Below are 16,501 nucleotides of genomic sequence, written 5' to 3'. Positions count from 1 at the left end.
GGACTATGGGTCAGGAGTGAGGGGCAGCACCTGGGATGGGGCTGCAGGTTGGGAGTGAGGGGCACTGGCAGGGCCCAGAGGCCTGTGGGTTGGGAGTGAGGTGTCCCCCTGACACAGGTGTCCTCAGGGAAGCAGTATTTTAAATGTTGTTTGGGGTAAAACTGGATTTCCAGCGGCGTGGGAGCCATGTTTGTGCACCAGAGAGCACAGGTTGCATGTGTATAGTACAACTGTGGCTTGGTTCGAAGGCAGTGTCTTCAGGCAGTCTGACAAACGGATTTGGTTGTTACTGGTTATTGAACCTGGGCAGCGCCTATGAATACTGAGTTTGAGTTCTTGCCCCTCCATCTTTTTGAGAATGGTGTGCATACTAGCTGTTTTCTGCTTACCTTCCATGGGGACTTTTTGAGAGGGCAAGGATATTTTGCTTTAAAGGCAAAATGTCTGGTTTTAAGAACAAATATTTTGAAGTACTTCACAATCTACATGCATAATCTCAGTCTATATTGAAAATTGCTTCAATTTGTCAAGGTTAGACTGGGAGTTCGTGGTATGAGTTTGTGGGTTTTTGGGCAGACATTCCTTGGACATAGCTTTCCTCCTAATAAGGAGAGCTTATGCCTTAAAATCTGTGTGTGTAGGAGGGGGAGGGTGTCTTCAAAATCCTTATACTCCAAAGAGTCTGCGTTAGAATTTATGGTGGAAACTTGAGGGTCATTTGGGTGAGGAGTTCCTAGGGCACTACCCTTCCCCCTTAAAATGAGCTGCCAATACATTTTTCCTGCACTTTTTTTAGTGCATACCAAGAAATATGTAACATTGTGACCATTGTCAATTTTGTGCTATGTTGTGGCCTAAGATCAGTTATTGAATGGAACCAGGGACTGATTTAGCACTCTATAACCAGAGGTGCTAGAGCTTTCAGAGAGGTCACATCTATGGCAGCTATTACTTCTTCAGAAATATCTTGATGAAAGGTGTGCATACTTTCTAATTAATGGATTGACCCCTGGCTGTGGAATTACAAGGGTCATGAGCTTGAATTCCCTTCTTCTAGAGATGTTCTCTATATGCATTCTCCATATATCAGCATTTTGGCCCATTTTTTTTTTCTTGGGGACTGAGGAGTAGAAGGGACATCCTGGGTCATCAAGTACAGTAGTTTGCTGTCACAGGCAACCCTGTCACACTATTTCTATTTTGTGGTCAGGGTCCACAATGGGATTGATCAGTGAATGTGTCCAGACATTCACTTTCTCAGGAAAAACTGTCCCAGGATTGATTTAACCCTGGGTGTTCCCAGGTTGTTATTCCCCAAGAGTGACCATTTTTGCTGTAGGAGAAAAATTGTGAACATCTGTACACTTGTAGTTTCTACTGGGAGAGCAGCGACTATCTTTACCTGGCCAGTGTTCTTGAAGTATGTATCACAAAGGAAGTTCAGCACTCTACAAATGTACCTCAGCACCAAGGATCCCAGTTTCTCTGTTTAAAAATCGCAGATTCTCTGATGAAAAATTTTGTAACTTCGATTAAAAAACCCAAGCTCCATAATTAAAATGAAATACCATTGTATATATAGGTATCAATCGAACACAATGTTTTATTGATGTACTTACAATTTTAAAGCAGTTTGGAAGCCTGCTAGTGCCTCATTCGCTATAACAAAATACAGTAAAAGCTGCATTATCCGGCATCTTATAAACCGGTGTGTTCTATTAACCAGCATGCCGGCTTGTAAGGTAAAAGCAAAACCGGAAGTGCCCACCATGGCACTTCCAGTTTCGCTGAGCCTTCACAACCTGGGGCAAAGCAGCCTGTGCAGGGCCTTCCTCCCTATCCTCCAGCACACTGACACAGTGGAGGGGCGGCAACACGGCAGGAGGGACAGCAGTACACGGGACGCGGCAAGAGAGGCAGTGGCCTGCAAAGATGCCTATTTGGGCAGCCTCTCAGGTAACAGGCATATTTGGTTATCTGGCACCCCCATTCCCCATGGGTGCCAAGTAACAAACCTTTTGCTGTAAATTCTAAATACCTATACATTTTGGCATTTCATTCTGGGTTTTTTATTATAGCAAATTAGAGCTCCCCTCGCCCCCTTTGCTCACCAGGACGCGGGTCCAGCTGTGGCTGTCCCCTACCACTGAGTTGTGGTGTTGAGCAGCCCTGCCCATGCCATTGCCACTTACTCCCTACCCACAGGCCTTTGCCGCCTCCCCCCGCCCCAGCGCTTCCGGTGGGGACCTTCAGCTGCTAGCACTATGGGACCAGGGACCCAGGTCTGCAGCCCCCTAACCTCCCCCCAGCAGCGCCTGAGCCAGGGCTGCCATCCATGGAAGGTGGCACAGGTGCAGCAGAGCAGAGCACAGAGGCCAGCTCCCCCTCCCCCATGGACAGGGTTGCTCAAGTGATGTCTGAGGTGAGAATGTGATGCAAGTTTATTTTATGGTTTGAGGAACCTTATTTATTTTCTGATTTTTGGTGCAGTTAAGAGTTTCTCCTAGCTCAATGATCTCGTAATGTCAGATCTAGGGATTCTACCTTCATTTAGAAAGGCCTCTAGGCATTTTATGTTATGCTAAGAATCAGTCTAGTCTCTGGACCACGCAACCAAAAATTGGGAGGGTAAAGATTACCATAGTCTTCTTCTCCTGGGCTTCAGGGTCTGTGCTGATCTCCTGAGATCTGCAGCACAGAATCTCACCCCTGGGTATTTTTGAATTTTTAGGACCTTATGATAAGATTTATTGCTGCAGGGGGAATTGACTTGACCTTCACTTTTTTCCCCTTTCCATTTTAGAAATTAACTGTCATTTCCTGTGTTCATTCCCTAATGGCTCTGCAAGTCCAGACTAATGGAATTAGGACTCTAATTTAAAGTTAGCATATGGATATAGTAGGTACATGGGAAATGTCTGAAGATCAGGAGTAACTTGGTCCAGTGAGGAGAAAAAGCAACTAACAGCAACCTAGAATGGGATTCTGATGAGTGAGAGATACAGAGGTGAAAGTCATTTACCCCTGGATTCTCTTGGCTGAGGATAGGATCCTGGGGAAAGATTTCCTCTGGAAAAAATTGGAAAAATAGATGCAATCTTGAAGTATTCAGTTATTGAAATAAAAGACTTCCTGTACTCTCCTAAATAACTCTGAAGGATTCTGTAGAATCAAAACCAAAAGCTAGTTGTTAGTCATGGAACTGATACTTTTTGCACATTAGAAAATAGAAAAATAGAAAATTAGGGTTGGAAGGGACCTCAGGAGGTCATCTAGTCCAGCCTCCTGCTCAAAGCAGGACTGTCCCCACCTAGATCATCCTAGCAAAGGCTTTGTGTATCTGGGTCTTAAAAACCTTAGGGATGGAAATTCTACAACCTCTCTAAGTAACCTGTTCCAGTGTTTTACTACCTTCCTAGTGAGAGAGTTTTTCCTGATGTCTACCCTGACCTTCCCTCGCTGCAGCTTGAGCCAAGGGAAGGTATTGCAAAGGAAGTCATATAAATGAATGTAGCATATGAAAGTGGCATTAGTCTTTACCTTTTTCATCATTTGATTTAACAAACTAGGAAGATCATCCTTTGGAAGATGCCCTTTCACTTATATCAGTTATCTCCTGCAAGAGTACCATCAGCAGTCAGGATTTTTGGAGTCACCTGTGACTTGATTTCACAGGGCAATAGAGATGAGCCTCTGGCTAGGTACAGATATTACACTTACTGCACATTAAGCATGCAGAAAGCACTTTACAGCTGTAACAGAACAGATGTTCACAGCACATAAAGCCCATTTAAAATAGCAGATTCTACTCTAAGTTAACTCTGGATGGATGTTGTATGAGACTAAAGCACTTTAGGTTAGAGTGTTTTATTGAATGTTTGTACCACATCCCATTGTGAGTCAAGGTAGGTTACATTCCCCCAGCATGCCAGGGGCTCCTCACTGGGTGGCTTGCTAGCTTCGGCTGGTGCTCATTTGCATTTGCAAGCACAGGCCCAGCCCTCTCCTCCCCCCAGTTGTCACAGAGAGGAGGCAGAAAAGGCACCATCTCCTCTCTGTGTGGCCAGGTCGGGGGTGGGGAAATGGAGCCCTATGCTGTACAGGGCCCCCTAACACTTCTAGGTCAAGTCTTGGGGAGGGAGTTTGTCATGCTCCAAGCTGGACTTTGCCAGCTTTGCCTAGCAATAGGTGCTGCCAAGCACTCTCCTCGCGATCTGGGAAAGCCCTGCATGGCCCCTGGCCATGTGCTGGGAGACCCCGTCTGCATGGCCCCTGGCCATGTGTTGGGGAAGCCCCATCCCCTGTGAAAAACCCTGCAACCAATTGGCGGGGGGCTTAAAATGAGGCTTGTCATCTGGCTTATAAAGCCTGGGACGGAATTTTCCACCCAGGAGAGCAGGGAGACGAGCAGAGCAGCACGCGGACATCAGAGCATCCATCGCTCGGTCAACTAGTTAGAGCAGAAGCCGGAGCTTCCACCGTTCAGTGGGTAGGCCTGGCCAGCTTCCCATGGCTTCTCCTGTCTCCGGAGAAACTATTTGCCGATTGGTTCTTTTGGTTCTCGGGAAGTCCAGCGGTTTATTGTTTTAGCCCTCACCTGACCCGAGAGCCGTTGGTTTACCTTACATCCATTCCATCGGAACGGGACGGATGCTTGATTATCGATTATCCCCCACCCGAACCAAGATCCAATGTTTTGATGTTTTCTTCCCTTCGTCTCTCACCTGAACCAGGACGGAATCCGCCCATGCAGCCACATTCACACCAGTGGTGCACAAGTGAGAAACTTTATTTGTTGTTGTTCGGGACTGAACTAAGTGTAACTGCCTGCGCAACCACATCTACATCAGTGGAGCGGATGTAAGAAAGAGACTAAATAAAAGAAATATCTTGGAACCGCAGCGAGTCCGCCTCTCCCTCTTGCTAACTTAACATCAGGGGATAGAACCCACCAGGGCAACATCCGCAACCCGGCTCGCACCCCGGACAGAGTTGTGGTCTAGATTCGTGCAGCATAGGTGCTCTGTTCTCCCACCCCCAGTTCCCAGTGCAGTGAAAAGCTGGGCCAGGCAGCAGTTAGTATTGCTGACTGGGGGCTCTAGGGAGCTAGCTGGGTCTCTGCAGCACCTCCAGTTCTTGGCACAGCAAAAAGCCAGGATGGGCAGGTCTGTGTTGCAGCTAGTGGATGGGATGTGGCACTGGGGGCTCCTTCCTTTTCTTGCTTTCCCTCCCCAGCAGCTGCTGATAGTCACCAGCTGGCATGGGGATAAGGCTAGGAAGAAGGATGGCTCCAGCATTCTCTTGGGAGGTGTGCAAGAGCACCCCCAGCCTCCTTGCCTCAGCTAGTGCAGGCAGGCTACGGGCCCGTCTACCCCAAACAGCGAATGTAAAGTGCTACAGAATGTTTCCACCAGGGGCTTTTTGAATCTCTGTACTTAGCCTCTAGCATTTCTGAATTTGCTGCCCCCTGGTGGCAGAAGCTATTTGGGAAGGTCATAAATATGTATCTAAACTGGCTGTTATGGCTGCAGAAATTAAAACATAAAGATAGTGGGATGATAAACTCCTGATGGGTTGAGGAAGGGTATTTACTGGTTGATAGAAGGTGAATCGAACTAGACACAAGTTAATATGAATGAAGAAGAGGTGATTCAGCCTCCACAAGAGGGGGGATCTAGTGGCCTGTTACAAACTAGTCAGAGGGGACCAGCAGGCATTGGGGGAGTCCCTGTTCCCCCAAGCACTCCCAGGAGTGACTAGGAATAACAGTCACAAGCTGGCAGAGGATAGATTTAGGCTAGACATCAGGAGGTGCTACTTCACGGTCAGGGCGGCTAGGATCTGGAACCAACTTCCAAGAGAAGTTGTACTGGCTTCTACCCTGGGGGTCTTTAAGAGGAGGCTAGATGAACACCTTGGTGGGGTTGTTTGACCCCAGTACTCTTTCTTGCCATGGCAGGGGGTTGGACTCGATGATCTGCTCAGGTCCCATCCAACCCTACTAACTATGAAACTTTGCCCAAATGGACCAAGAGGAATCTTGATAAGAGGGCCGGCCCACCCCCCACTCCAACTTGTGGCTGCTAGCAATGAGCAGATTATGTCTCTAAATTGCTCTGTCGATGGGAATAGCTGTGTTTCTGATAATGGACTTTTTTAGTATATGTTTGATAAATGTCACCACTCCCTTCCTTTGGTTGCTAAAAAGGAAAGGAAGCTTGCTTGCGTTCTTTTCTTCCACCCAGAGTACAAGAATTGTGTGTGGGATTTGTTTTGCAGCACTGGTTTATCTAGCTTCTGGTGGTTTGTCAGTTCAAGACTGTTTTTTGGGGTGGGAGGGTGGTAATCTGACGAGTGGTGGTGGCAGTCCTAGGATGCACTGCATTCATTTTGAGCACTAGGTTTTCTCAGCCACCTGTAAAGTAGTGAATTCAGTTTTTCAGGTCGTATTCTGCAGAAACTGTTTGGCTTAGTTCTTCTCCCACCCCTTTATTCAAGAAAAAAAGGTTTCATTTTTGTTGTTGGTCACTGTAGAAGTTGATATTTCAGGTCTTTTGAGGTGGAAAACATTTAGTTTCATGTTGATGTGAAAGCTTGAAAAATCCACTTACCAATAATGCATAGGAAATTCCCTCTGGTAATATGGGGTCTTCAGAAGACTAGTTCTCTGAAGTCCTGCTTGAGGGAGATTAATATTTTGACATACTAGGTCTTTCCAATTCAGTTGCCTCTGCGAGAATATTAAATGAACACAGAATCTGTCACTTAATGCTGCAAACTGAACGTTGAGCTGGCATACTTCAAAATGCAACAAAGGGGTTTATAATGACTTTGAACTCTTAGGTTTAAAAAAAATCCTTGTAACAATCCATTTACTAACCTGGCATATTCTTTATAAAATAATTTTACCTCCTTTATGTAAGCATGTATTATTTGTGGACTATCCTGTATCTTACTTTTGAATCAGGGGGACAGAGGTGGAACACAACAAAACTTCCTTTAATAACTGATATATTACAGTCAGTGGTGATCATGATTCCTGGGGTAAATTGGGTCTCAGTTGCTTTTTTTTATTTGTGTGATTTCACTGAAATAGTGGTTAAATATTGACAGTTTGAGGGAAGTAGCTGTTAATAAAACTTATACCCACCAACTGAACACTCGGATATATGGTAAATGGCTTTGTGCAAGTATACAAGAATGTTTGCATTAGATTGATTCAGCTTTTGAGGGAAGCTCAGAAAGCTTTGATAGCTCTTTTTCCAAAGTAACAACATAACTAATTCAATTTTAGTAGCAAAGTACTTTGCAAATTAAAGTATTATTTTAACATCCTTGTTTTGCTTATCTTTAATGCTAAATAAGTCTTTACAATTTGCAGCAGAAATCTACGTCCTGTTACAGGACATCATGCCATGAAGCATTCATGCAGCCTGCCACTAAGTGTGTGCACACGCTTGCTTAGTAACTGATTCTTCTTGTGCTTTTTAAAGATCCAGTACTGGTGCAACTTTCAGACTTATTAGATGATGATAAAATTTTATGTTTAATACCATTTAGTTGGCCATAGGCTTGCATTTATACCTACCAAAGCCCTTTACAAATATTAAGAGATACAGGTTTACTAATGAGATTACTGAATTTTTGGCATCTAAAATTGTTTCAATAAATGCAAGTGAATTTAGATATATGTTTAGAATTTATTTCAGAAACATTCAGGCTATGGAGGAAGGATGATTGTACAGTTGAATTAATAGCCTGAGGACTTGGGAGACATGGGTGTTCAGTTTTCTTCTCCTTTGCTGATTTCCTATGTTGTCCTTCAGCCAGTCACTAAGTTTCTCTGGGTATTTCTGTGTCACAGTGCAGTGCTGTACAGAGATGCTTGGGTTAGCTGTGAACAAGGTAGCTTGGGTACTGGATGCAGGATATACCCTGCTTCTCGGCACAAGTAGTTAGCTCCTGTAGAGTTCTGCACTAATCGGGCCATGCTGCTTCTGGGTCCTGAGCTAGCTTGTTTAGAGTTAGCTTAGGTTTCTCTGCACAGCTTTGTTTTGTGCTGTGCAGGCATATACTCTGCATCCTCAGTTCCTGACTTGGAAAATGAATATAATGGTACTTCTTTACTTCACAGGGGTGCTGTGAGGACAAAGTATAGTAAAAGAATACAAGGTGTTCAAAAAACTATGGAAGGAGGGGCAGACAAGTAATTAAGCTGATAAATTTAAAGGTTTGCAGAAAAGGTGCTTTTTTATATTTTTGAGTACATAACCACTATGAACATTTCTTTGTAGTAATATATTGAGGGCAAGTTTATATCAGTGAAAGCTTACTTCTCTCGTATTTGTTGCAGACTGTGAAAATGACCATTGCCGTAACATATTTTGCAACTGATAAAGTGTTATCAGTATTAACCAGAATGATGCTTTCCCCTGAAGTCCTCTGCCAATATTAGTAGCGTTTGTCATATTTTCCTATTTTTAAAAATTATTTTCTTTTCCCCAGCTGCTATCCTGAAAAGTCCACAGAAACAACAAGGAGAAATTGGTTTGTCAGGCTTTACAAAGGGAAACTAATGCCAGCTGTGTACAGTGTTGTCTGAAGCACAATTACTAAAATGGAAAAACTGGATAATTTTTATTTCTGGCAGTCATTCAGTTATAGTAATTTTCAGTGTGCCTTGTAATAGGGAAAGTAGGGTTTTTTAGGCAGAAGTATAATCTGGTGAAATCAACCTGTTTTAAAGTAGGGAATTTATTAGCTTTATTGGACTTTCCCCCCCTTTGTGACATTTTCACTTACAAATAGGTCTAGGAGTTAGGGTATACTATACATACATCTACTACCAATATAGTAGCCTAAACTGAAGCATCATCTTTATTATGAAAAGGGTAGGACTATATACAAATTTTAGCTGATACAATCTTGAATTACCACTATACAATGGATTTTTAAACTATTTTTAGCCCTGGAAACCATTTGAAAACTTGTCTAGTTGTAGTCAGTGGAGTGACAATAACTTGTTATCACCTGAACTGTATAGTAGTAAGAGAATAACTGCTTTTTGTGGAGCAGAGTAACAAATAACCCAAATTATTGCATCATACTGTAGGAACAACTCTTTTCTTTTTATTTATTTTTTTAAATCAAATCTAGCTGGCAACCTGGGGGGGTGATCAGTTAACACACGTGTTTTTTTTTTTCCAATCTGGGGTATCTGAGGCTTAAATTACCCTGTATGACATTGTATAAGTTCTCTCACCATGTTCTTTTCTTCTCTCCATGCAGGAAATAAAGAAGGACATGAAGAAAGAAAGTCTTACCAACAAACCACCAGAAAAGCCTATCAATGACGTTTCCAACGGAAGCCCTTTATTGTTGTCTGAGACAATTATTAGAACCAACAAAAAAGGTACAGTACATGAAAGTATAAGCTCTCGGGTTAACTTCATCTGTGTCTTTCAGATATTTAAGAGAATGATAGACAATCCTACATTGTTTTCAATATTAAAGGTTTAATTTTATACAACTGCAAATGGCTAGCAGTAATATTGGAAAGGTACAAGTTTCTCTTTAGACTGGTGTACAGATGACTGCAGTATGTCTGATTTTTATTTTCATTTTACAGAAACACTGTTACTTTCTTTCCAAAGACATCTTAATTAAGAAAGCTATATGTTTGGATTACTATAGTTTATGAAAGTGAAAAACAGACAGCTAGAAGTCAGTATAGTGCTTCTACGCAGTGCTGTCAGGATGCTTCAGCCTGAATGCATCTCTTTCCATGTTCTCTCCAAACAGAAGCTAAGTTGCAGCAGTGAGTTTTGCCACAAAGGCTGTTTTCCACCCCATTGGGCAGGTGTGAAAGGTTTCTGGGGGAAGGCCTGAAGGCAAAGTATTATCAGGATGTCCGTGCATGTGTAGCCATATTGGTCTAGACGAAAAGGCAATCAGGACTTGTAATAGAGATGATATCTTTTATTAGGTCAACAAGATTTTTGCCAAAAAAAAAAATTTAATTGCAAGCTTTTGGGAGCATACACCCGTCATCAGGCATCGGAAAAAAGATTGTAAAAGTTCTCCTGGGTAGAAATGAAAGTTAAGATGTCATAGGATTTCACAGAGGAGTCAATAGATGGAAAACTCCTCTGGGCAATCAGTTCATAGCTGGTATGAAGTCTCTCACCTCCTGTGAAGATGTGTGATGATGCAGATTGCCTTGAAACAAAGGCAGGAGCAGGATCTCAGGTTGGGGGTTGGCAGCCTACAGCCTGTAAAGAGATGTTAATTAGGCCTACCTTTGTAGGCCTTTGTAGGCCTAATTAACATCTCTCTACAGGCTGTAGGCTAGATGCTGGTGAAAGCCTGGATGCTGGTGACATTTGGCTGTGTGTGTATGTGCATGTGTGCGTGTTGAGAGGGAGCTGTCAACAACTGGTGGCAGGGGAAGTGGAAACTGGTAGCATTCAGCAGTGAGAGGAAGTGGTGACGGGGAAGAAGCAGCACTAAGAGCTAGCAATGTTTGTGAGAAGTAGCAGCAGCAGCTGAGTCACAAACGGTGGCGCACCTTACAATGAGAGTGCCTTAATTCAGCTTGCTGTTGCTAAAAGGTTGCAGCTGAACCGTAGGGGGACCACAAGAATATCTGACTTGACCACAGTGGGGTGTAAGCCCCATACATACGTTTGGGAAACACTGCTCCTTAGAATTGCCATCTTCTAGGCTAGACTAACTGGTTTTCCTCTCAGATTCTCCCAGTCCAGCTCAGTTTTTCCAAGGCTGATTTCTAGATGCCCTTGGGAGCAACTAAAACAAATTTAGGGGAGGAAGAGTTAAATTATGGTTTAGAGCAGGGATGTCAGACTCACCGCACCCCCTGGCCAGAGCTGGATGACAGGGTTCCTTGCTGGCCAGATCTGGAAATGGTGGTTTGAGTGTCAGTCTTGGTGGAGGGCTTGGGTTAACTTAGCTGTTGCTCGCTCCATGCTGCTGACACAATTGCCAACAGGGCTCCATGCCTCAGATTTTGGCAGCAAGCCGTACCCCTGAATTCATGGCCCCTCTACAAGTTGCATAGGCTGGATGACAGGGTTCCAAGGGGTGCATGTTTGCCACCCCTGAACTAGAGTAATAATAAAAGCAAAATACATTTTCCCTCCAATAAATAATGGCACAGATTCTGCCTTTGATTATGTTTGCATGGCTTCTTGCTGGTTTGATGGAAGGAGGACCACCTAGGTCTGCATTTATCCATTTGTGTTTACAGGCAAATTCTTTTCTCCTCCTTATTTCTGAAGTGGTCTGTTACAATTTTTAACTGTCTTATGATGTAATAGACATACGAAAAACTAGAACTCTTGGTTCCAAAATTATACCTTTTATTAGACCAACTGGAAAATGGCAAGAAAATTGTCCTTTTCTGCAAGCTTTTGGGATCAAAGAGCTACTCAACACATCTCACAAAGACACTGTCATGGACCCAGAGGGACAGACTTCCATCTTCAGCTCCATCTGAAAATGAAGTTTATTTCCTACCTATGGGGACTTTTTACCATCTTGTACCATCTACACTTTTCCCAGAGCCTGATGAAGGGACTTTGATCCCAAAAGCTTGTAGAAAAGGACAGTTTTCTTGCTATTTTCCAGCTGGGTCTAATAAAAGGTACCATTTTGGAACCAAGAGTTCTAGTTTTTTGTATGTCTTTTTGTTTCAGACCAACATGGCTACCAAGTACACCCCTGAAACATTATGATGTAGTATTCACTTTTGTGAATAATGGTACAAATTTATGGGTTTGGAACTGTATATGGTATAACCTCATAAATCTGGTGTGCTTGGGACCAAGCACCTGCTGGAAATTTGAAAATGCCGGATTTTTGAAACTGGCATGGTGGATAGTGGCGGAGCAGAGCAGCAGGGGGAGCAGTGGTTGCACACGGGGTGGTGAATAGCATGTGCGGGGGCAGGGGGAGGGAAGCAGCGGCTGGTCCCAGAGTGGCAGGGCGAAGTGCTGGATTTTTGATAATTCTGGATTTTTGATATCTGGATTTATGAGGTTATACTGTATAACATTTCACGTATAACATTTTTCTTTTAACAAGTATGCTGACTGAACATTGGTATTTGAACTGGCAAGCTGACTAGTGGTCTGAGCTGTGTTTTAAAAACTTATTTCACTGCAGGCAAGTGGAAAACTTTCACTTAAAAATGAACAAATAAATCTCTATCCACCATACTTCGAGCAATAAACTTTTAAATGTGAGCAAAGACTAAACTAGTACAGTTTCAGTTTCATGAGTAGGCAAGTCATCTTCTTGACTTTGAAGGCAGTGGTACACAGTGCTGCTAATTGCGGGACATTACTTTTCCAGGCAACAGCAGAATTTATAAAGAACAATTATATTCACTGGTGCCACACAAAACTCTCTGGGCAGTTGTAAAACGTTCAGAACTCCCTTTCATATTCTTTCTACTGCTGTATGAGAAACCTGTGAGCTGTAACAGAGGCAGGGATACATGACACAAAAAAATGGCTTGGAGACTGGTAGAGTAGCAGAAGTCTCCTCCTCCCTCTCCCCGTGGTGGTTTAGATGCATTGAAGGTTGAAGAAGCTTTTTTGCTTTCACTGCATAATAAGATGGAGCTTCAAATTTTACCAGATATGGGGTTAGACAAGCTGATATCAAAGTTGTAGCCATAGTATCATCCACTTGCTGCATTTGGGTGTGGCAACAGGGCTTCTTAACAGGGTAGTGTAGACCTGGATTTCATTGGTAGGAATTACTGCTTCTTGACTTCTGTACAGTGACGGATTTAGAGTTAGTGGGGCCCTTTGCGCAGCTTGATTTTTGGGGCCTTCCCTTGGGACCAAGCCAAGAAAAAAACATTTTTTTTAAATCTCCTTCCCCCCCGCCAACACTTTTTTCATTCTTTTTTCCTTCATCCTCCTCAGATTTGTCCTGAATTTTGGGAACCTCTGTCCTGGGGGCCCCTGTGCCACCACATGGTTTGTTTCATGGTAAATCTGCCACTGCCTCTATAGCAGAGTTGAGGTAAATTTTTCAAACTCTGCTTTTTTTCCCCCCCTCTGCTACCAGACAGGCCAGCTCCTGCTCTCTCTAGTGGTACAGAGCTAAGGGAAAGAGGAAAATGTGGGAGAGAAAAGTAGTGCCAACAAACCTCTTCTCGTAGGAGCAGGTTACGAAGAAAACTTCATTGAAGAGAAGTGTTAAGCAAATGGCTATCACATGAAATAGTAACAAAGAGACTGCTGAGAATGGGAAGGGGAGAGATGATGGAGAGTAAACTGGTTTTCATAGGAAAAGAATTGAAATATTTCATTGGGTTATGTGGTCTTTGTTCCACATTTCTTTGTCTTATTTGAGTTAGTGTTTTCAGTTTTTTGTCGTGAGTATAGTTTTCTAAACCTGCCTCATGCTGCTTAGAGATGATAGAATATTTTTTCCTGTGCTGATATTGAAATGAGGTAGAGTTAGACCATTCCTAAAATGTCTTCATTTCTTAGGTATGGACTAGTTTTTGGGGGCAAACAATGTTGGCAAAAGCTGTGTTTCCTCCCGCCTCCTCCAATGTAGCCATGCTTGCCTAGTGTAAAATGTAGCTATTATAGGACCATTTATATTAGTGTAAGGTTCTTTATACTGGAAGGTTATTTCACTTTCCTAGTCTGTTTACCAATATAGGCACCTTTATACTGATATAACAACATCTACATTTATGAGCACTTCGCTGCTTAATTATACTGGTAGAGTTAAGGAGGGCCACTCTTTTAGTACTGATAAGGCCTTAGTTTCTGAACAGTGGCACCTTAGACTTCTCAGTAAATATGAGCAACTGGCTTGTGCCTCAACAGTGGAAACACACCAGATACAGTCACCTCTTGGCAAATGTCTGATAAGCGTGACTTTAAGAGGAAATATTTAAATAAATCTTTGAGATACCTCTAACTAGTTGAGAATAGATTCTTGAACAATAATAATAACAACAAAAAGCTCTTTCTTTTTCTTTTGCTATATTAGGCCTTGCCGTTTTCTCATATTTACGGAAACTAAGAGGTATGTTTCATCTGGTAATGAAGCTAGCGTAAAACTGAAACACCTCTTATAAATAGTTTAACCTCTTCAAATGCTCGGTTGGTGGGATTGTTTCAGATTGCAGGAGTGCTTGGAATCAGTCAGGTGCCTCCAATATGCCTACCCATATTAATTTCCTTTTCCTGCTTAATGCGGGCTGTAACTTTTTTATAAGGGTTTTGTTACAGATCAATTCCACAGTTTTATTCAGCCCTCTGTTGTATAAATCAAGAGGAGTTAGCAGACCTGTTTCTTTGGTGCTGTGGTCCTGTTTTATGCTACTTTTTCCATTTACTTTTTCTTACTGAATATTCTCAACAGACTTACTATGTTTTCTGCTGGCCTACCTTATATTGTCTGCAAGATACCATGTACTAGAAATGATTGGTTTGGTGGAAGTAATTCAGGAAGTTAGTTTGCATTTCTTTAAAAAAAACCCTGTGAAGCAAGTTAATAATTCTAAGGGTTGCCTTTTCTACACTGCTTAAGGAGTGTAGGGTAGGGTTGCAAATCAAGATTAATAGGTTCAATTTCCAGGTCTGCCATAGAAATTAAGTGAGACTGTGGACAGCATGCTTAAACTGGCCCAAGTGTTCATATGACTCCTGTTGTGGAGTGCTTAGATTTAGATACCTGGGCAGTACCTTGCTTTTATTCAGGAATGCCTTTACTTTGCTTTTCAAAATAACTAATTACTTTTAAAATTTAGGCCTCTGTGCCTCAGCTTCTGCTTCTATCGGTTTGATGGTTTTCGTCCTAATACTTCATATATTCGTTATGCCGTGGGTGTCTAACTCACCTGCCCCTGCAGGCCAGACATGGGGAGCTTCATGGACCAGATCCATATGCAGTGGCAGGATGAGTAGTAGCTCATCCCAAATGACTGACACACATTGCCAACTGGGCTCTGTGCCTCAAATTTTAGTGGTGAGTCCCACCCTTGCTTGCCCTGCTCCTAAACCTGTGGCCCCATGCTGAGCCTCGGCCCTACAGCATGGTTCCACAGACTGAATCTAGCCCATGGGCTTTAAGTTTGCCTCATCTCTGTATCACTGAAGGGCTCTGGTCCTTCTATTAGCTCCTTCTAAGCACAGGAGTCCACTTGCAAGGATTGGGTTGCAGAATCAGGGCTGCAGACTTTATGTGGGAGGACAGTTAAGTTGTGATGACTGTGTGTACTAAAAAAAAAAAAAAAGAGTGGGGGAATTATACACCATTTTGCCAGATGTATTTGTTTTTATACAGCATGTAGATTAGTCTTTGTTAAGGTTATCCAACCCAGAAAATCTGGAATAGTTCATCATGTTTTACATATTCTTAACTAGAGCCAAATGTCATAGGGAAAGAAACATTTCCTACTTCTCCTAAGAATGATTTGTTTTACCTTCCATCTCACGGTTTAAATTTAAAAAAAAGAGAGAGAATGAGTACCTTTTCTAAAAAGGAGCTTTTTTGAAAGAGGTGGAGATGATGTATATAATGGCTTATCTTATATATATTTTATGGGGAAAAAACCTAGTATAGATGGTCCCTAGAATTTAGATTGAATATTTTTTCTACATTCTAGCAATGTGTAAAGACTAGACCAAATGTTTTATAATGTACATGCTGCTTTTTGTGATTCTAATATAGCCTGGGTAATCAAGAGTGAATTAGCACATTAACACAGTAGTATTTTATGAGTGTGTGTGTTAATTTACACCCTTAATAAAAGCTGCATTTTATGATGAACATAGGAAGTGAATTACTGAGGATAAGTCTTAAAGGCAAACTTTACAGAAGTCCTTTAAAAAAATGTGGAGCAGGTAATAAACTAGGACTAATGAATGTTGTGTTGTAGTAATGTGTTCTGATGTGATTTCTGTTCCTCGGATATTGGGCAGTTACTGTTTTTCCTTCTTAGCTCTGAAGAAGAATATGATTCAGAACTGTGGCTTTATTTCAGGAAGCCAGAGGAGGTTAATCTATTATGTTGCTGAATCATCTTTCAGATCTTCTCCACATACTGATTTCACTGTTCTTGCAAATATTTCCATCTCTAGAACAGGGCTGTTCGTCAGTAGAGCGTCTGGGCTGCACACTGTCAGCCACATGCCACAGGGCTGCATGCCCAGCAGGCTCCTGGGACCCACACCATGCACAATTTCCCTCCCATGCAAATGTTACTGCCACGCAGGCAAGCTCCTAGCTCCCCTCCTGCTGCTCCATCAGCAGCACATTTCATCCAAATCAGACATAAAACAACAAAGTTATAGTTACTTCATTGATTCCCCATTATACCCTATGGCTGGATCTCCGAAGCAGCTCTGAAACTTTTCCAAAGCGGTTTGGAAAGCCTAATGAAGCCAGTGCTTTGATCTGGACAAGCTGCTTTGGATGCCAAAGCATCCAAAGCTTCTCCAGCTCC

The 16,501-nt window shown here is 42.6% G+C and overlaps 1 protein-coding gene across 4 annotated transcripts in view; it reads left to right on the top strand.

The window, feature by feature from the left end:
• The window catches only part of SH3KBP1 (SH3 domain containing kinase binding protein 1), a 470,950-nt gene that overhangs the window by 124,626 nt on the left and 329,823 nt on the right, over nt 1–16,501 (top strand). For all 4 annotated transcript variants that reach the window (XM_019524798.1, XM_019524796.1, XM_019524797.1 and 1 more), the window contains exon 2: nt 9,289–9,412. In XM_019524798.1, the coding sequence (XP_019380343.1) occupies nt 9,289–9,412 (124 nt within the window). The remainder of the gene's footprint in view (nt 1–9,288; nt 9,413–16,501) is intronic.

This window comes from Gavialis gangeticus, unplaced genomic scaffold (assembly GCF_001723915.1).
Source record: "Gavialis gangeticus isolate Ggan-Ray unplaced genomic scaffold, GavGan_comp1, whole genome shotgun sequence".
In the NCBI taxonomy this organism is placed as follows: domain Eukaryota; kingdom Metazoa; phylum Chordata; order Crocodylia; family Gavialidae; genus Gavialis; species Gavialis gangeticus.
Note: the sequence above shows the minus strand (reverse complement) of the source record. Positions and strands in the feature narration are given on the sequence as shown.